At 44.5% G+C, this 21,978-nt stretch overlaps 2 protein-coding genes across 2 annotated transcripts in view; one reads left to right on the top strand and one right to left on the bottom strand.

The window, feature by feature from the left end:
• Positions 1-4,112: 4,112 nt before the first annotated feature.
• LOC139549847 (glycerophosphodiester phosphodiesterase domain-containing protein 5-like) lies at positions 4,113-20,367 on the top strand. Its single transcript, XM_071360586.1, has 17 exons — positions 4,113-4,116; positions 5,570-5,630; positions 5,879-5,984; positions 6,758-6,861; positions 11,430-11,523; positions 12,296-12,355; positions 12,465-12,563; positions 12,703-12,796; positions 13,610-13,755; positions 14,530-14,612; positions 15,330-15,480; positions 16,142-16,360; positions 16,520-16,677; positions 16,764-16,908; positions 17,354-17,436; positions 17,577-17,656; positions 18,265-20,367. The coding sequence occupies exons 1-17, from the start codon at positions 4,113-4,115 to the stop codon at positions 18,351-18,353; spliced, it is 1,776 nt and encodes a 591-aa protein (XP_071216687.1). The 3' UTR covers positions 18,354-20,367.
• A 96-nt stretch (positions 20,368-20,463) lies between these two features.
• The window catches only part of LOC139548881 (unconventional myosin-VIIa-like), a 37,595-nt gene continuing 36,080 nt past the window's right edge, over positions 20,464-21,978 (bottom strand). The window contains exon 39 of the mRNA XM_071358805.1: positions 20,464-21,978. This exon is cut by the window's right edge and continues 1,396 nt beyond it. The gene's annotated coding sequence lies outside the window, so the exon portion shown is untranslated.

The following is a 21,978-nucleotide window of genomic DNA, read 5'->3' on the forward strand; positions in this document are numbered from 1 at the left end:
CGAGCAATATTCTTAATACAGATTTCTAAAACAAATGTCAAAGAGAATAAGATTACACAGTTTTTTTTTTAAATCCCCAAATTGGCTTATACGCCCCTATCATCTTGGCGATCTCATTGCAAAGTTACAGGGTCAGGGAGTTAGAGGGCCAATCCTTAGGGAGACATCCCGACCATACAGCAGACCAAATCTGATGAGATTTGTAATGGAAACAAGACAATAACAAACAAACAGCACAACAGCAGCAATACACTTCTTCATGTAGAACTAGAGGTGGGAAAAACATTACACATACAGTGGGGAGAACAAGTATTTGATACACTGCCGATTTAGCAGGTTTTCCTACTTACAAAGCATGTAGAGGTCTGTCATTTTTATCATAGGTACACTTCAACTGTGAGAGACGGAATCTAAAAAATCTAAAAATCCAGAAAATCACATTGTATGATTTTTAAGTAATTCATTTGCATTTTATTGCATGACATAACTATTCAGAAGACCTCAGAAACATTTTTGTAGAACTCCACAAGTCTGGTTCATCCTTGGGAGCAATTTCCAAACGCCTGAAGGTACCACGTTCATCTGTACAAATAATAGTACGCAAGTATAAACACCATGGGACCACGCAGCCGTCATACCGCTCAGGAAGGAGACACATTCTCCTAGAGATGAACGTACTTTGGTGCGAAAAGTGCAAATCAATCCCAGAACAACAGCAAATGATCTTGTGAAGATGCTAGAGGAAACAGGTACAAAACTATCTATGTCCACAGTAAAACAAGTCCTATATCGACATAACCTGAAAGGCCACTCAGCAAGGAAGAAGCCACTGCTCCAAAACCGCCATGAAAAAGACAGACTACGGTTTGCAACTGCACATGGGGACAAAGATCGTACTTTTTGGAGAAATGTCCTCTGGTCTGATGAAACAAAAATAGAACTGTTTGGCCATAATGACCATCGTTATGTTTGGAGGAAAAAGGGGAACGCTTGCAAGCCGAAGAACACCATCCTAACCGTGAAGCATGGGGGTGGCAGCATCATGTTGTGGGGGTGCTTTGCTTCAGGAGGGACTGGTGCACCTCACAAAATAGATGGCATCATGAGGAGGGACAATTATGTGGATATATTGAAGCAACATCTCAAGACATCAGTCAGGAAGTTAAAGCTTGGTCGCAAATGGGTCTTCCAAATGGACAATGACCCCAAGCATACTTCCAAAGTTGTGGCAAAATGGCTTAAGGACAACAAAGTCAAGGTATTGGAGTGGCCATCACAAAGCCCTGACCTCAATCCTATAGAAAATTTGTGGGCAGAACTGAAAAAGTGCGCGAGCAAGGAGGCCTACAAACCTTACTCAGTTACACATTCTTAAAATATATTGGTGATCCTAACTGACCTAAGACAGGGAATTTTTACTGGCATTAAACTGAGTTTAAATGTATTTGGCTAAGGTGTATGTAAACTTCAGACTTCAACGGTAGTTAATATACTAGCAATTTCGATGCAATGATATGCTATGCCGTTCATAAGGATAGCTTACCAACAAATTGTCAGCCAACATAACGTATAACATAAGTTTATATGAAAAATCATTATTTTATAACATTGTTTAACAATTTCTTAACATTTGTCATAATTAGTTAAAGCAATGAATTTGTATCTATGACCAATAAGCATACTACATACTCAATTTACTTCCCAAATAGTATGGTTAGTGCGGTTATGCTGAGTACCTCTGCTAATCTTGGTTTTATCGGTTTCTCTTTTCTGTTGATAGAACGCTGACATAAACTCTGATGTATTGAGTTTCAGATTTTTCTTTTATGTCTTTGTGCCAACTCACAATTGCATCTCTGAATTCTTTATTAGATTGGAATGCTGCCAAATTTGATCCATGGTTCGATTTTTTTCCCCGTATTCGAGCCGCATTGGTAGAATGCTCTTGCGCCTCTTTTGGTGCCTCTTTGGCTTTGCTATAGTTTACCTCTTCTATGATGGCTGTGAACAGCCTTTTTAACTGTTCACAGCACCTGATACCTTGTATTAGAACCAATACTGAAGATCTGCCAATTTACTACTGGATAATATGGGAGACCTAATGTCTTATACCAGTCTCACGCTTCACATATCACTGTTGTTGACAACACATATTACCAAAATACGGTACATCGTCTGTCCATAATATAAATCTCTCGTCAACAGACACACACTCAGGAAACAAAACAAACAAACAAAACAAACAGTATTTGGTTAGGAACATCTTCCTTTCTCATAATTTAAAAAGAGCAATTTCTTCTTCATCAAAATATTTTTGGATTGCTCTTTGTAATTTTACATGTTGTACCCACAAGGTAGTTCCTATGCAAATTTCCCATGTAGGTTTTAAATGTATTTTTACCTGCAGGAAAATTTAAAATGTTCTATCTCAGGATTGTGCCCTGGGATCACATAACTCGGAACCGTGTCATATCATCCCAAGGACGCTTCTCTGCTTCAACAGAGAAACACAACCCCTGTCTCTGACCAGGATACCTCTGCTTCAACAGAGAAACACAACCCCTGTCTCTGACCAGGATACCTCTGCTTCAACAGAGAAACACAACCCCTGTCTCTGACCAGGATACCTCTGCTTCAACAGAGAAACACAACCCCTGTCTCTGACCAGGATACCTCTGCTTCAACAGAGAAACACAACCCCTGTCTCTGACCAGGATACCTCTGCTTCAACAGAGAAACACAACCCCTGTCTCTGACCAGGATACCTCTGCTTCAACAGAGAAACACAACCCCTGTCTCTGACCAGGATACCTCTGCTTCAACAGAGAAACACAACCCCTGTCTCTGACCAGGATACCTCTGCTTCAACAGAGAAACACAACCCCTGTCTCTGACCAGGATACCTCTGCTTCAACAAAAATATCCCAATTGGCGACGTCCCTGCTCCTACGGGGTGTTTGCCCTAGAATTACTTCTTTAATTAAAGATATAACAGAGTTCCTAATTAAATATTCTAGCGCTCCCCTATTAGAAATAACTCTGCTACAACAAAGTTTCTAACTAAGGGTGTCTTTTGCTCCAAAAAAAGATGTGCACAACTAATGTGCACAACCTGTTCCCAGAACAGGATTTTCAATAAATGTTATTTTATCTTATCTGTCCGGAATGATGTATTCACTCATGGACGCCAGGTCCGAGGCGGGTGCCTCCTGATTCCCCTAAGCGGAGTGTGGGCTACCCTGAGCCACGTCTAATGCAGCCCCTGCGCCCAGTTAACCTCGGTCTCCCCGGGAGCAATCAGCAAGCGGAGTTAGCATCCCATCCTCGTCACCAATTGTCGTGGTAATTCTAACCAAAAGGAGAGAGACTGTATTCTTCAAAACAACTTTATTATAAGATTAGCAAAAATGAAGCAATCAATAACAACCACTCAACAGTGCATCATTAGGAAAGCCCAACGAACAGAGTTGTCTCTCTCCCCTTATAGAAAAAGTACAACCTATTTTGTCTACGTGGCAGTTTAGCGGATGGGTGGAAACAGGGAGGGAACATGGTGTGTAAAAGCTCATTTAGCTTGTCTGTGCAGATTAAGATAGCTGAATTTGCCACCAGTGTCTGTTCCTTCCTGCATGTTTCCACATATTTAAGTTCCTGTAGACTGTGAAAACAAGATGTCACATACTGCAGTCGCACCTAAACAGCTCTTATTTGCACACCCAGACTTATGAGTAAGTCACACAAGACAAGCCTGTATCAGCAAAAAACTAACATATAACAATGGACAAGTAACAGCATAGTATGTCTAATTAAACAACATAGTAGGTAATTAAATCATTTCCTACACAAGTACAGGCTTAACTGAAAGACCAACAAAGATGGAATGCAATAAGACATTTTATTAAATCGTTTGGGGAATGGCCTCGTCTTCGAGGGAAGATCCTCGGAGCAGATGATGTGATGGCAGGTAGCCCTACGCGTAACTACTGGCATCGAAACCCCCCCACTGGAGGAAAGGAGTTCTCTTTACGGGCCTTAAGGTTATTGTGGCTGGTGGTGGCGGGGAGATGGATGGTTGTCGAAAGCTGTTGCTGAAAAACTGCAAATGAGAGAACATGGGTAAATTGACATACAGAACATCCCAAGATTTACGTCCATTGGTTGAGAGAGAGGAAGGTAATAATTGCAAGAGTGAGCCAATAGGTTAAACAGCAAGCATGAGGAATGTTCATTATTGTGCTTATAGGCTGTAAGGTAAATAGGTGAATGATATTCCACACGTGGCTAGTAGGAAAGAAGAGAAGAAACCAGTCGCTATGCTGATGATACGTTTGTATTCATTCCCGGTATGCCCATAGAATAGGAAACAGCAGTGAATTATGTTATGCTAACTGGATGTAGTTAAAGAAGCATTCAGACCAGCCTTCCTGATAGAACTTTCGTAACCTATATTTGAATCGACTAACTTTAAGCTAAATGTCCAAAATGAAAACAAATAGAGTGAAGAAGGTAGATAGTTTGTGTTCTGTGGGGGAGACCTGTTTGGGTAGCCTACCTGATTGGTTGATTATTTGTCTGATAGGTAGTAGGCCTTCAGCGCTCCTATATTTACCCTCATCTCTTTCCCTAGTCTTAATATCTTCTATCCTATCCACTCTAACCGGAAGACGAGTACTCCCTCTCTCCCTTCCTCCTTCTCCCACCCCTCTCTCTCTAACTACCTTCAGGTCTTAGGTCAGTGTACAGGATGGAGTGTTAGATCAGTGGAGACAGTGTAGAGTGCTGTAGATGTTTGTTCGGTGACCTGGTTTTAAGTAGACTAGATACAGTATGTTAGTGTTTAAAAAGGAGCTGGATGCAGCTCAGTGTTGATGGATGGAGCTCAGTGTTGATGGATGGAGCTCAGTGTTGATGGATGCAGCTCAGTGTTGATGGATGGAGCTCAGTGTTGATGGATGGAGCTCAGTGTTGATGGATGCAGCTCAGTGTTGATGGATGGAGCTCAGTGTTGATGGATGCAGCTCAGTGTTGATGGATGCAGCTCAGTGTTGATGGATGGAGCTCAGTGTTGATGGATGTAGAAAGGGGCAATTGGATTGAATCTAGCCCTAAGTCTACTAGCTTTCCTCTGGTAAATCCTGGTCTGTTGGTAAACTTATGTATTGCCTGCATCATCTACTAAAGTCTCTCTAATCTTATGTTTTGGGTTGTGATGGGGTACAACAGTTGAATTAAACTCATAAGGCATTTATAAATTCTTCAAGAAATAAATGGGTAAATATCGTACGTTTTAAAGTCCAAAAACGTATGTAGAAATTACAGATTGCCCCTTTAAGCTCCCATCTCTCTCTCTCTCTCTCTCTCTCTCTCTCTCTCTCTCTCTCTCTCTCTCATTCCACAGCTCTCCTCCAATACCGAATAAACTACTGGGACCAAAGAAAGTCACCATTCCATCTTCCCTGTCCCGTCTGTCTCTCTCTCCTTCCCTTCCTTTCTGTCTCTCTTCCCCTCTCTCCCCCCTCCTTTCCTTCTCTCTCTGTGATGAGGGGCTGTGGGTGAGGCTGTGGGTGAGGGTCCGTGTCCAGTCTGAAGCTGGGGAAGCTAAAGGTGGTGCGGCGGCAGCTGCTGCAGAGGTAAACTACTAGTGTCTGTGTTGTCTTGTGTAGAAGATTCCATTCTAAATGATAGATGATACAGTACTATAGTATAACCTGTCATTAACAGGTATAATAGTATCGTTATAGTATTATAGTGTGTTGTTCTCAGGTGATATTATAGTATTATTGTAGTATATTCTTGTATATGGCATTATATTATAGTATTATTGTAGTATATTCTTGTATATTGCATTATATTATAGTATTATTGTGCTTTTATCTAGGTATGAGCACCAGCCGTTTGTGTCATGTCTGGCTGGTCTATATGGCTGTCAATGGAGACGCTACCAGAGGGCCAAGTCACAGCCTGGGGAGAGCTGCTGCAGCAGGGTAGGCCATACACACACAGAAGCACGCACACACACACAGAAGCACGCACACACACACACACACACACACACACACACACACACACACACACACACACACACACACACACACACACACACACACACACACACACACACACACACACACACACACACACACACACACACACACACACACACACACACACACACACACACACACACACAAACTCAGACACGTGCACAGATAGGGCTCAACCAGTGTCCTCTTATGAAAAAGTGCAGCCTACTTTTTCATTCTGTTGTTGTAATTTGAAATGTAACATCAAAATAGCTAATTTCATAAACTCTTGAATCTCAGAAAATACCCCCTTCCCTGCCTTCTCACTCTTAGAGGGCGCTCGTGTCTGACTTGCATTCAGGGGCGACTGTCTGCGGGCGCCAGGCGGGAAATGGAGCAATTCGACTGCTTGTTAGTAAGAGGCAGATGTTAGCAGCAGAACAAAGTCAAATCAAGTAACAACTATTTTGTTTTGACAGCTTAGCTAACTAGCTAGCTAGCATATTTACATCATCATTCACTCTGATCAGCTGATAACCACTCTTTTCTCAATCATTCTCTCTCTGCTGACATACTGCAGTGTGTGTTTGTCATTTTACTGAACTATGTCTTTATAGGAAACATTACACTCTTTCTCTGACTCCCTCTCACTCTCTCTCTCTCTGACACCCCCCCCCCCTCCCTCCCTCCCGCCCTCCCTCCCATCCCCTCTCCCCCGTCTCTCTCTCCTCCAGGTGGAGTGTGGCAGCGTGGTAGTCCTGGTCCTGACCTTCCTTCTCTCCTCTCTGTTCCTCTACTTCTGGAGCCAGGCTCACAACGATTACAATGACTTTGACTGGTGGGTCACACACACACATACACGAGCGCACGACACACAAACACACCACACACACACACACACACACACACACACACACACACACACACACACACACACACACACACACACACACACACACACACACACACACACACACACACACACACACACACACACACACACACACACACACACACACACACACTCTCTTATCATCACCCAGTGCCTGGGCTTGCCTCCGCTGTACCCGCGCCCCTCCATACCCCTGTCTGCACATTATGCCCAGAATCTATTCTACCACGCCCATAAATCTGCTCCTTTTATTCTTTGTCCCCAACGCTCTAGGCGACCAGTTTTGATAGCCTTTAGCCGCACCCTCATCCTACTACTCCTCTGTTCCTCGGGTGATGTGGAGGTAAACCCAGGCCCTGCATGTCCCCAGTCACCCTCATTTGTTGACTTCTGTGATCGAAAAAGCCTTGGCCTCATGCATGTCAACATCAGAAGCCTCCTCCCTAAGTTTGCCTTACTCACCGCTTTAGCACACTCTGCCAACCCTGATGTCCTTGCCGTGTCCGAATCCTGGCTTAGGAAGGCCACCAAAAATTCTGAGATTTCCATACCCAACTATAACACTTTCCGTCAAGATAGAACTGCCAAAGGGGGAGGAGTTGCAATCTACTGCAGAGATAGCCTGCAAAGTTCTGTCATACTTTCCAGGTCTATGCCCAAACAGTTCGAACTTCTAATTTTAAAAATTAATCTCTCCAGAAATAAGTCTCTCACTGTTGCCGCCTGCTACCGACCCCCCTCAGCTCCCAGCTGTGCCCTGGACACCATCTGTGAATTGATCGCTCCCCATCTAGCTTCAGAGTTTGTTCTGTTAGGTGACCTAAACTGGGATAAGCTTAACACCCCGGCAGTCCTACAATCCAAGCTTGATGCCCTCAATCTCACACAAATCATCAAGGAACCCACCAGGTACAACCCTAAATCCGTAAACATGGGCACCCTAATAGACATTATCCTGACCAACCTGCCCTCCAAATACACCTCTGCTGTCTTCAATCAAGATCTCAGCGATCACTGCCTCATTGCCTGTATCCGCCACGGGTCCGCGGTCAAACGACCACCCCTCATCACTGTCAAACGCTCCCTAAAACACTTCTGCGAGCAGGCCTTTCTAATCGACCTGGCCCGGGTACCCTGGAAGGATATTGACCTCATCCCGTCAGTTGAGGATGCCTGGTCATTCTTTAAATGTTACTTCCTCACCATATTAGACAAGCATGCTCCGTTCAAAAAATGCAGAACCAAGAACAGATATAGCCCTTGGTTCACTCCAGACCTGACTGCCCTCGACCAGCACAAAAACATCCTGTGGCGAACTGCAATAGCATCGAAGAGCCCCCGCGATATGCAACTGTTCAGGGAAGTCAGGAACCAATACACGCAGTCAGTCAGGAAAGCAAAGGCCAGCTTTTTCAAGCAGAAATTTGCATCCTGTAGCTCTAACTCCAAAAAGTTCTGGGATACTGTAAAGTCCATGGAGAACAAGAGCACCTCCTCCCAGCTGCCCACTGCACTGAGGCTAGGTAACACGGTCACCACCGATAAATCCGTGATAATCGAAGACTTCAACAAGCATTTCTCAATGGCTGGCCATGCCTTCCTCCTGGCGACTCCAACCTTGGCCAACAGCCCCGCCCCCCCCGCTGCTACTCGCCCAAGCCTCCCCAGCTTCTCCTTTACCCAAATCCAGATAGCAGATGTTCTGAAAGAGCTGAAAAACCTGGACCCATACAAATCAGCTGGGCTTGACAATCTGGACCCCCTATTTCTGAAACTGTCCGCCGCCATTGTCGCACCCCCTATCACCAGCCTGTTCAACCTCTCCTTCGTATCATCTGAGATCCCCAAGGATTGGAAAGCTGCCGCGGTCATCCCCCTCTTCAAAGGGGGAGACACCCTGGACCCAAACTGTTACAGACCTATATCCATCCTGCCCTGCCTATCTAAGGTCTTCGAAAGCCAAGTCAACAAACAGATCACTGACCATCTCGAATCCCACCGTACCTTCTCCGCTGTGCAATCCGGTTTCCGAGCCGGTCATGGGTGCACCTCAGCCACGCTCAAGGTACTAAACGATATCATAACCGCCATCGATAAAAGACATTACTGTGCAGCCGTCTTCATCGACCTGGCCAAGGCTTTCGACTCTGTCAATCACCATATTCTTATCGGCAGACTCAGTAGCCTCGGTTTTTCTAATGACTGCCTTGCCTGGTTCACCAACTACTTTGCAGACAGAGTTCAGTGTGTCAAATCGGAGGGCATGTTGTCCGGTCCTCTGGCAGTCTCTATGGGGGTACCACAGGGTTCAATTCTCGGGCCGACTCTTTTCTCTGTATACATCAATGATGTTGCTCTTGCTGCGGGCGATTCCCTGATCCACCTCTACGCAGACGACACCATTCTATATACTTCCGGCCCTTCCTTGGACACTGTGCTATCTAACCTCCAAACGAGCTTCAATGCCATACAACACTCCTTCCGTGGCCTCCAACTGCTCTTAAACGCTAGTAAAACCAAATGCATGCTTTTCAACCGTTCGCTGCCTGCACCCGCACGCCCGACTAGCATCACCACCCTGGACGGTTCCGACCTAGAATATGTGGACATCTATAAGTACCTAGGTGTCTGGCTAGACTGCAAACTCTCCTTCCAGACTCATATCAAACATCTCCAATCCAAAATCAAATCAAGAATCGGCTTTCTATTCCGCAACAAAGCCTCCTTCACTCACGCCGCCAAACTTACCCTAGTAAAACTGACTATCCTACCGATCCTCGACTTCGGCGATGTCATCTACAAAATAGCTTCCAATACTCTACTCAGCAAACTGGATGCAGTTTATCACAGTGCCATTCGTTTTGTTACTAAAGCACCTTATACGACCCACCACTGCGACCTGTATGCCCTAGTCGGCTGGCCCTCGCTACATGTTCGTCGTCAGACCCACTGGCTCCAGGTCATCTACAAGGCTATGCTAGGTAAAGTGCCGCCTTATCTCAGTTCACTGGTCACGATGGCTACACCCACCCGCAACACGCGCTCCAGCAGGTGTATCTCACTGATCATCCCTAAAGCCAAAACCTCATTTGGACGCCTTTCCTTCCAGTTCTCTGCTGCCTGCGACTGGAACGAATTGCAAAAATCTCTGAAGTTGGAGACTTTTATTTCCCTCAACAACTTTAAAAATCTGCTATCCGAGCAGCTAACCGATCGCTGCAGCTGTACATAGTCCATCTGTAAACTACCCACCCAATTTACCTACCTCACCCCCCATACTGCTTTTATTTATTTACTTTTCTGCTCTTTTGCACACCAGTATCTCTTCTTGCACATGATCATCTGATGATTTATCACTCCAGTGTTAATCTGCTAAATCATAATTATTCGATTTATTGCCTACCTCATGCCTTTTGCACACATTGTATATAGATTATCTTTTTTTCTACCATGTTATTGACTTGTTTATTGTTTACTCCATGTGTAACTCTGTGTTGTCTGTTCACACTGCTATGCTTTATCTTGGCCAGGTCGCAGTTGCAAATGAGAACTTGTTCTCAACTAGCCTACCTGGTTAAATAAAGGTGAAATAAAATAAAAAAATAAATAAAACACACACACACACACACACACACACACACACACACACACACACACACACACACACACACACACACACACACACACACACACACACACACACACACACACACACTGATTGTACTAAACTCAGCAAAAAAAATAAACGTCCTCTCATTGTCAACTGTGTTTATTTTCAGCAAACTTAACTTGTGTAAATATTTGTATGAACATAACAAGATTCATCAACTGAGACATAAACTGAACAAGTTCCACAGACATGTGACTAACCGAAATGGAATAATGTGTCCCTAAACAAAGGGGGGGTCAAAATCAAAACTAACAGTCAGTATCTGGTGTGGCCACCAGCTGCATTAAGTACTGCAGTGCATCTTCTCCTCATTGACTGCACCAGATTTGCCAGTTCTTGCTGTGAGATGTTACCCCACTCTTCCACCAAGGCACCTGCAAGCTCACAGAATGAGCAGTATTGCTGGTGGCATTATCATGCTTGATGGTCATGTCAGGATGGGCCTGCAGGAAGGGTACCACATGAGGGAGGAGGATGTCTTCCCTTTAACGCACAGTATTGAGATTGCCTGCAACAACAACAAGATCAGTACGGACATTGCAATTTATTGCCCTGGCCACATCTGCAGTCCTCATGCCTCCTTGCAGCATGCCTAAGGCACGTTCAATCAGATGAGCAGGGAACCTGGGCATCTTTCTTTTGGTGTTTTTCAGAGTCAGTAGAAAGGCCTCTTTAGTGTCCTAAGTTTTCATAACTGTGACCTTAATTACCTACCGTCTGTAAGCTGTTAGTGTCTTAACGGCCGTTCCACAGGTGCATGTTCATTCATTGTTTATCGTTCATAAACAAGCATGGGAAAGATCTGGGAAGTTATTTGGATTGAGTTTATATGTATGTATTGCAGGTTTAAATTTGAGACTCTGGGATTCTGGTTCCCCTGGTCTCTGGTGCTGCTGGTTGTTGCTGCTGCTCTGTTCACCTACATCTCTCTGCTGTTGGTGAGAACTAGTAATACTACTACTATAAATACTACTATACTTATACTACTGATATTACTATACTATTACTACTGTTACTACTACTATACTACTACTGCTGTTCATGTAACCTACATCTCTCTGCTGTTGGTGAGAACTAGTAATACTACTACTATAAATACTACTATACTTATATTACTGATATTACTATACTATTACTACTGTTACTACTACTATACTACTACTGCTGTTCATGTAACCTACATCTCTCTGCTGTTGGTGAGAACTAGTAATACTACTACTATAAATACTACTATACTTATATTACTGATATTACTATACTATTACTACTGTCACTACTACCATACTACTACTGCTGTTCATTTAACCTACATCTCTCTGCTGTTGGTGAGAACTAGTAATACTACTATAAATACTACTATACTTATATTACTACTATTACTATAATATTATTACTACTATACTGCTGCTAGTGACAACTATAGTACTATCACTATACTACTACTGCTGCTCTCTTCAGTACTACTACATTACTATACAACAGTACTACTGCTGCTCTCTTCAATACTACTACATTACTATACAACAGTACTACTCCTGCTCTCTTCAGTACTACTACATTACTATACAACAGTACTACTCCTGCTCTCTTCAGTACTACTACATTACTATACAACAGTACTACTCCTGCTCTCTTCAATACTACTACATTACTATACAACAGTACTACTCCTGCTCTGTTAATCTACGTCTCTCTGTTGTTGTCTTGCAGGTACTAGCAGTGTGTTTACTGTCTGAGGGACAGAGGCTGTACCTTCACTGGAGTCACAAGGTATCTCCTATCCTCCATGTAGTACAGCACACATTCAACCTCTGTGAAGCAGCACAGACTGATCAGGATGACACATGTTGATTAGTCCTTTGTTATTTTTCTGTGTTAGATGGGGATCGTGGTGACCATGGCGTTCTCTGTCAGTGCCACGGCCGTTCTCTCTGAGGTGTGGAGTAAAGAGTGGAAGACCCTTCTCCTCTCCCTGCAGGTTGGCCAGTCTAGCCATCACAGACCAATCACATCAAGCGACCCAAAGGAACAATGTGAAATGTGTATGTTCAGTTGTCTGCATTGTGATATGAACCTTTCTCGCCCTCCCCTTCTCTATCCCCCTCCTGATTGGCTAGGTCACAGCCCCCTTTCTTCAGGTAGGCGGGGTTTTATTGATGACTCTCCTGTCCTGGCCAATTGCGCTGCACTTTTTTCGTATGAACAAGAGAGGTAAGTGCTCCGATTGGCTGCTGTAAAACAAGTCCAGGTTCTGGTCGTGGTTCAAAGCCTGTACAGGTATTGTACGCATCAGCTAATCACATCAACATGTATGTTATAGCAACCTAGTGCCCGACTGCATGGTCAATGACGTGGCATGCAAACATTGATTGATGTATGCAACGTCTGAGCAGAGGAACGCAACCTCTATTGACTTAGACTGAGTGGGACCTTTTCAGAGTTATAAAAGCCTGCGTAGACACTGCCATTACGCACACTGTTCTTCACTCTCTCTCTGTCTCTTTTTCCTTCCGCCTCTCGCTCTCTCTTGTTTCTCTGTCATCTCCATGGTCACTGTTCTGAGTCGTCGTGGTGACGTGAAGCTGTAGGTGGACTAGCTGACTCATGTCTGGCCTCTCTGTGGAGGATAATGACACACACACACACCTAGAGCCCTATCAGGTGTACAGTAGTCTGATTAAAGGGGCAATCTGCAGTTCACACAATAACAAAGCACCCACCCGCCACCTATTTTGGTAAACATCTAAAGGATGGGGCTGGAGAAATGTAACCACTCTCATTACATTCATAGACCAAGCTTTTATAAATTCACGAGGCATTTATAAATTCTTCAAGCAATCAATGTGTAAATAACATAAATTTTAAAGTAAAAAAATATATGGATCTAGCAATCACAGATTTCCCCTTTAAGCTCTGATTTCATCATTAAGACTTGTATAACTCTAGAATTAGAACACTGGACCTGCTAGACTTGTTCCAGTATGAGGTTGTTTTGAAATATATTCTCTCTCTCTCTCTCTCAAGTGCATCAAGTGTGTCTGTTGGGTGTGTACATGAGTGTATTGTTCAGTCTGTACCTGGTTCCTCTGGCCATGAATTCTCCCTGCATCAGAGAAGCTGGAACCCTGGGGCCAAAACCAACACTCCTCGGACACAGAGGAGCTCCCATGGTATGACCAACCTATCATACATCTATCATTACAGCTTCATACTACTCAATGATTCAGTAGCACCCAGAGCAGCATGGTATGACCAATCACACTATCATACACTATCAAGATCAATATTATCCCTATATATCAGTACTACCACTTGCAGTAAACAGTAAGATGACACAGAGAAGCTCCCATGGTACAACCAGTCACATTATCAACATGATCCCTATCTATCAATAACTTCAATATCAATATTATATATATCAATAACTTCATTATCAATATTATCACTATCTATCAATAACTTCATTATCAATATTATCACTATCTATCAATAACATCATTATCAATATTATCACTATCTATCAATAACATCATTATCAATATTATCACTATCTATCAATAACATCATTATCAATATTATCACTATCTATCAATAACATCATTATCAATATTATAAAAAATATATCAATAACCTCACTATCTATCAATACTACGACATACAATATACAGATAAATCAAGTCACATAACTTTAACACAGAGGCTCTGGCCTCATGTTACTTTAGAGAGTCAGTTAGAGAGAGTTCCTGATTAAAGTCTGACACTGGAAAATGTACTTGGCACCGTGTTGTTGATGTGTGTGTGTGTGTGTGTGTGTGTGTGTGTGTGTGTGTGTGTGTGTGTGTGTGTGTGTGTGTGTGTGTGTGTGTGTGTGTGTGTGTGTGTGTGTGTGTGTGTTTGTTTGTTTGTTTGTTTGTTTGTTCTCGTGCATGTCTGACCTCTAACAGCTTGCCCCAGAGAATACTCTAATGTCTTTTGAGAGCGCAGTGGAGGCTGGAGTGGACGGGTTTGAGACTGACGTCACTATAAGGTACACACCACTCTGTCAGTCTGTCTGTCTTGTCTGTCTTGGATTGTTTGTCCGTTTGTCTGTCTATCTTGTCTTGTCTGTCCCCTTCTGATTCCTGTAATAGCCCTGTGTCCTGGCTAGCCTTGACCCCTGTCCTGCCCTGTCCTGTCCTGGCTAGCCTTGACCCCTGTCCTGCCCTGTCCTGTCCTGGCTAGCCTTGTAATAATCCTAGAGATCAGACATTAGCGTTAGCGTCCTTCCACTCCTCCCAGTTAATGTGATTGCATCCTAGCTAATCCAGTTAGCGGTTAATACTCCTGTCCAGGCCTGCTAGCCTGGCGCTGGCTGTGTTCTCTATGTGGCTTTTAGCATTAGCATGTAGCATGCAGCCCTGGGTTCAAATACTATTTCGAATAATATCAGATACTTTAGCTGGGCTTGAGAGAAAGAGAAGGGGCCAGGGTGTAATGGAGTTTTCCTGGTGTAATGGAACCAATAGAATAGTTGCAAAACTGCAAACTTGGCCCATCAGGCACTCCAGGCAGGCTAAAGCAAACGCTCAAATTATTTGAAAGAGTTCAAATAGTATTTGAACCCAGGCCTGGTAGCAGGACTATAGCTAGCAGACCTAGTGTAGCTTCACCTGAGACCTGCCACATGTTTGTCTTGACCATGTGAACGCCAGGACCTAATCTCCCCCTCTCTCCCCTCCCCTTCTCTCCCCTCCCTCTCTCCTAGTGCTGATGGCGTTCCGTTTGTGATGCATGACCTCACCCTTCAGAGGACCACTAACGTAGAGGAGGTGTTTCCTAACAGAACACACACACCTGCTGCCCTGTTCACCTGGTCTGATGTACAGCAGCTCAACGCCGGGGCCTGGTTCCTCTCTGTAAGGACACGCACACACAGTAGCTGACTTTAGTGTAACGGATGTGAAATGGCTAGTTAGTTAGTTAGCGGTGGTGCGCGCTAATAGCCTTTCAATCGGTTACGTCACTTGCTCTGAGACCTTGAAGTAGGGTTTCCCCTTGCTCTGCAAGGGCCGCGGCTTTTGTGGAGCGATGGGTAACGACGCTTCATGGGTGACTGTTGTTGATATGTGCAGAAGGTCCCTGGTTCGCGCCCGTGTCGGGGCGAGGGGACGGTCTAAAGTTATACTGTTACATTGATGCTGTTGACCCGGATCACTGGTTGCTGCGGAAAAGGAGGAGGTTGAAGGGGGGTGAGTGTAACGGATGTGAAATGGCTAGCTAGTTAGTTAGCGGTGGTGCGCGCTAATAGCCTTTCAATCGGTTACGTCACTTGCTCTGAGACCTTGAAGTAGGGTTTCCCCTTGCTCTGCAAGGGCCGCAGCTTTTGTGGAGCGATGGGTAACGATGCTTCGTGGGTGACTGTTGTTGATATGTGCAGAAGGTCCCTGGTTCGCGCCCGTGTCGGGGCGAGGGGACGGTCTAAAGTTATACTGTTACATTAGCACCATCGGTTAGTTAGTAACTGTATTAAAGATCTATTTTAACCATCACACTCTCTCTCTCTCCACCCCCACCCAGTGGGATCCGTTTGGCACGGTGTCCTCTCTGTCACCAAAGCAGCGAGCGCTAGCTGCCAATCAGACGGTTCCCTCCCTGGATGAAGTTCTGGACGTAGCGAATCGGACGGGCAGGATAGTGCTGTTTGACCTGAGACAACCTCCTCCTGGACACCCTTACAGAGACAACTACCTCAACATCACCCTGGACCTCATACACACACACATCAACTCCAGCCAGGCACGTGTGTGGATGGGGGGGTCACCGTGGTAGTTCCTACCTTCGACTCAAAGGACCATGTTAGAAAGGCCTGCTGCCGTTCAATGGTGTCTCCCTGCTCTTATAAGGGGCAGCCTTTTTTAATACTGCGTGTGTGTGTGTTTGTGTGTGTGTGTGTAGGTGCTGTGGCTGCCATCAGATCAGAGAGAGGAGATACAGCAGGTGGATCCAGAGCTGCAACAGACAGCAGGACAGACTGCCTCTATTCAGGAACTACAGGACAACCACATCACTACCCTCAACCTGCACTACAGCACCATGTTTCTACAACACGTCAGGTACACACTCACACACACATGATGTACTATAAAATGTCTCTCTGCTCACCCACCATGTATGTATGTGGGTTTTGTGTGCGTTTCAGTAAGTACAGGTCGGTGAACATCAGTGTGAACCTGTATGTAGTGAACCAGCCGTGGCTCTACTCTCTGGCCTGGTGCAGTGGAGCATCCTCTGTTACCACCAACAACATGCTGCTGAGAGATATACACACACCGCTGCTCCTTGTGGTGAGACACACACACACACCACAGGAAGTGGAGGACAGGCTCGTAGTAATGGCTGGAATGGAATAAATAGAATGGTATAGAACTCATTAAGCACATGGTTTCCATGTGTATGATACCATTCCATTCCAGCCATTATGAGCCGTCCTCCCTTCAGCAGCCTCCTGTGACACACACACACATTTACTCCTTATGGTGATACACACATATCGCTATTCATCATGGTGACACACACACACACACACACACACACACACACACACACACACACACACACACACACACACACACACACACACACACACACACACACACACACACACACACACACACACACACACACACACACACACACACACACACACACACACACACACACACACACACACCTTCTCCATATGGTGAGACACACAAACACACACTAAAGTCTTCACGTGTTTCCCTACAGACTCCAGAGCAGTATAGTGTGATATGGGTTCTGACTGACCTGGTCTCTGCTGCTCTTATCGTCTGTGTCTTCATATTCCACTGGTGAGTTCACACGTTTCTACATACATGTCAAAAGTGTGTGACTGAGGCGATTACAGTGGAAAATATAATGGGTTAATTAGATAAAGGTATGTCTGTAAGGTGAAAGTGTGTGTGTGTGTGTGTGTCTCCCTGTCCTACAGGTGGCGTGAGCGAGGCCTACACTTCTGGTCAGGCAGTCGACAGACACCCGAGACCGGGCCTTATAGCAAGTTCAGGACCGGTAAGGACAACAACAATGTCATACTGTACATCACTATGGCCCTCTACCACTGGACTAATCTCCTACTTGTGTGGAACACATAGGCGCACCAACATTTTCATCTCTTGCATAAACTGTACAGTTTATGAGCTGGAATAGCTGTTAGTTTCTGACATTCTTTTCAGATTCTGAAAGAATCTCTGCTCAATGCCAGTGGTGTTCTAACCCTCAAGTTTATTGGACATTAAAAAGCCTGTTTCATCAGAGGCAGTATGTTAGTGCATTTTTAAGGCAGTGTACATTCGTGTTCCTCTGGGATGATTTGAGCTTTTACTCGGAATACCGGCGTATCATAAATGATTCTGTGTTCCGTCTGTGCCTCAGATCCTGTGGAGTCAGGGTGGGGTCGATGGAATCCCTTCCACTCAGAGTCACCTACTAGAGCTCTCATCTCTCTCCCTCTGGACCTCAACCCATGAACTCACCTCATGAACCAATGAACCTCCCATGAACCATTCCCAAACCCCAAATCTTTGGACTTCAACCCACACATGAACCCTGCACCAACCCCTCACCTGAACTCCAACTACCAGACCCCTGACCTCTAACCCTTAACCTTTGCCCAGCAGAGCTCAGCGACGTCTGGTCCATATCCAGTGGGAATGTCCGAACGGAACTACGGACCCCCAGTACCCTCCACACCATCACAGAGGAGTAACACACACAGACACTCACCCAGTCACGCACACACAAAGTGTGACCACACAAGAATGAGCATAGGGAAACGTGAAGGAAAACAAGAGAAGAGGATGAACTGAATGTGTAAAAAGAGGAAGAGGCTGATGTAATGTGAAAGATAAGCCAGTATTTTGATAATCCTGACTAAGACTGTTGTTCCCGTGTCCTCACCTGACCAGCTCATTCACACCCCCTCTGGTGACCACTGGAACTGCAGAACTGAATTGCTGAAATATGAAATATACACTGAACAAAAAATATAAACGCAACATGTAAAGTGTTAGTCTCATATTTCATGAGCTGAAATAAAAAATCCCTGAAATGTTCTATATGCACAAAAAGCTTATTTCATCCCTGTTAGTGAGCATTTCCTCATTTACCAAGATAATCCATCCACCTGACAGGTGTGGCATATCAAGAGGTATGAGGTGCACCTTGTGCTGGGGACAGTAAAAGACCACTTTAAAATATGCAGTTTTGTCACACAACACAATGCCACAGATGTCTCAAGTTTTGAGGGAGCGTGCAATTGGCATGCTGAGTGCAGGGATGTCCACCAGAAAATGTAATGTACATTTCTCTACCATAAACTGCCTCCAATGTTGTTTTCGAGAATTTGGCAGTACGTCCAGCTGGCCTCACAACTGCAGACCACGTGAAACCACGTCAGCCCAGGATCTCCACATCTGGCTTCATCACCGGCGAGATTATCTGAGATGGGTTTGGAGTGAGGGGTAATGAGGAGTATTTGTCTGTAATAACTCATTCTGATTGGCTGGGCCTGGCTGCCAAGTGGGTGGGCCTATGCCGTCCAAGGCCCACCCATGACTGCACGCCTGCCCAGTCATATGAAATCCATAGATTAGGCCCTAATTAATTTATTTCACTTGAATGATTTCCTTATATGAACTGTAACTCAGTAAAATCTTTGAAATTGTTGCATGTTACGTTTATATTTTGGTTCAGTATATTGTTTTTATTCTCATAACTGTAATGACATCAGCTGCATTAGAGGAATGTATTAACTAGTGTCTTATATTTTCTGTGTGATTGAGTGGATGCCGGCGAACACTGACTGTACTGTGGTTTTAGTTTGATACGGTTTTAATGATCAGGAGTTGGTATTTATATTTGAATGTATGACCAAGCAATAGCCTAGGGTTTTAGCATGGCAGTGAATACAGCGTCTGCTTCTGCTAACACACGTATCTATCTATCATGAGATTTACTCCTAAATCCTATTTTGAGGTTGTAGAAGCTGTGTATGACTTTCAAGTGTTGTGTGGAAAGTTGCTGGTTTCAGGTGTTAGTCTGTGGGTTGGTTGGTTGGTAATGGCTCTGCGGACAGTGTTGAGCAGGAGACAAGAGATCTAAGTGCCATAGGAGACACAATGTCCACAAGCCACTGGCCAGCCATACAGAGGAGAGGAGAGAGATTTTATGGGCTTCTACAAAACTTTTGTTATTATCTGAAGCCTTCTAGAACTCTCCAAGAGATTCTGGAACCCTCCCAAGACATTCTAGAACTATCCCAGGGCATTTTAGAACACACAAAGACATTCTAGAATTGTCCCAATACATTCTCACAAGCCATTCTAAAACTCTCCAAGACAGAAAATACATGTTGACAATCTGTATGTTCACAGTAAGCCAACTAACAGAGCAGTTGACATCCTGATGACCAGAGAGTAAAATAATGATCTTCTGCCATTGGTGGAATTGCACTCCGCCTTGCTTGCATTAGAGACCGCTAGGCTATACAAATACCATGCTATCAGGAATCGAAACCTACATTTGGTCCCAACAGTGATTCAAAGGTATCAAACACTCCGAATGTAATTGTTGTTAAATAGCAAAAGGATACATAGTATTTCTGGTTGTTTTCTGTATAACAGGACGACCGTTTAGTTTTAATGTATATGAGCCTTCTCTATGTTCTGTTACTATTTTCTGACTGTAAATGGTATTACCTGATATTAAAAATCTTTAAAGGATTGAGTTGGTTGCATTCATTGATTAACCCATTTGATTCCATGTCCACAGTATAACGCTACTTCTGTTACTCCAGTTGAAAAAAAGACATCGGCCACTGTCTCCATCCAATCATCTTTATTGTTTTAAAAAAACAGACAGGATCCAATCTGAGGGTTCTAATCTACAATGCAGCTTTGTTTTGTTTGTTTTTGGTACTTTTTACCCCTTTTCGTGATATCCAATTGGTAGTTACAGTCTTGTCCCATTGCTCCAACTGCCGTAGACTCGGGAGAGGCGAAGGTCGAGAGCCATGCATCCTCCGAAACACAGTGTTGACACACTGCTCACTTAACCCGGAAGCCAGCCACACCAATGTGTCAGAGGAAACACTGTAAGGCTGGCGACCGAAGTCAACGTGCATGCGCCCGGCCCGCCACAAGGAGGCGCTAGAGCGCGATGGAACAAGGACATCCCGGGTAGCCAAACCCTCCCCAAACCCGGACGACGCTGGGGCAAATGGGTCTCCCAGTCGCGGCCGGCTGCGACACAGCCTGGGATCGAACCCGGGTCTGTAGTGACGCCTCAAGCACTGCGACGCAGTGCCTTAGACCGCTGTGCCACTCTGGAGGCAACAATGCGGCTTTTAAAGGCAACGTTACCTCATCACGGAGATCGTATTCAAGGTAACTACTGCATGTGTCGGGTGCATTGAAAATTCCCTTTAAATGTCTAGCACACTACAGTATGGTTTCCGATTTAATCTTGGCCCTCATTCGGGGTGCAGAGGAGAGGCGAGGCAAAGAAAACTAGACTAACGGCATCTCTGACAGTAGCTCCACCGTCATCATGTCTTCTGTCCAGACAGTAGAGCAACACAGCTGCTGTAGTAATGCTGTAGTAATGCTGTAGTAATGCTGTAGTAATGCTGTAGTAATGCTGTAGTAATGATGTAGTAATGCTGTAGTAATATCACCCAGACAGACCGGGGACACTGTGCATCCTAAATGGCACCCTATTTAATTAAACAGTGCATTACTTTTGCCCAGAGCCTTATTTTCTTTTTACCAGAGCCCTATATATGGAATAGGATGCCATTTGGGACACATCCACACTGTTGTGAACCATACGTTGAGCTAATTAGTTAAAATTTACCCAGAACTTTACCCATCGTTGTTAATGTAAACTATCGCCTGCAGAATATAGACTGATTCCTCATACAAACCCTATTTTCACTACATGGACAGATACCTTACACAATGTAAATATAAAATAAGTACCATACATCTTAAACAAAACTTAACAAATTCAACAGACAGGTTAGTTAGTGATGGCGGGAAGGAGGTGTTTGTAGTGATGTCAAGCTCCTCTGTGCAGAACAGGAGAAACAGACAGTAACATCAGCATCCAGTCTGAACAACTAACACATACGGTGCGTCCCAAATGACACCCTATTCCCTTAGTAATGCATTACTTTTGACAAGAGCACTATGTAGGAAATAGGGTACCATTGGGACACAGGGTATAGAACTCTTCATGCAGAACTCAGAATGATCCATGGATCAGTTGTTTTCCAGCTGAGTCAGGTCTGGACCTGGTTCTACTAAGGATTGTAGGGAGCTTTGCATCCCTAG

This window comes from Salvelinus alpinus, chromosome 22 (assembly GCF_045679555.1).
Source record: "Salvelinus alpinus chromosome 22, SLU_Salpinus.1, whole genome shotgun sequence".
NCBI classification, from domain to species: Eukaryota; Metazoa; Chordata; class Actinopteri; order Salmoniformes; family Salmonidae; genus Salvelinus; species Salvelinus alpinus.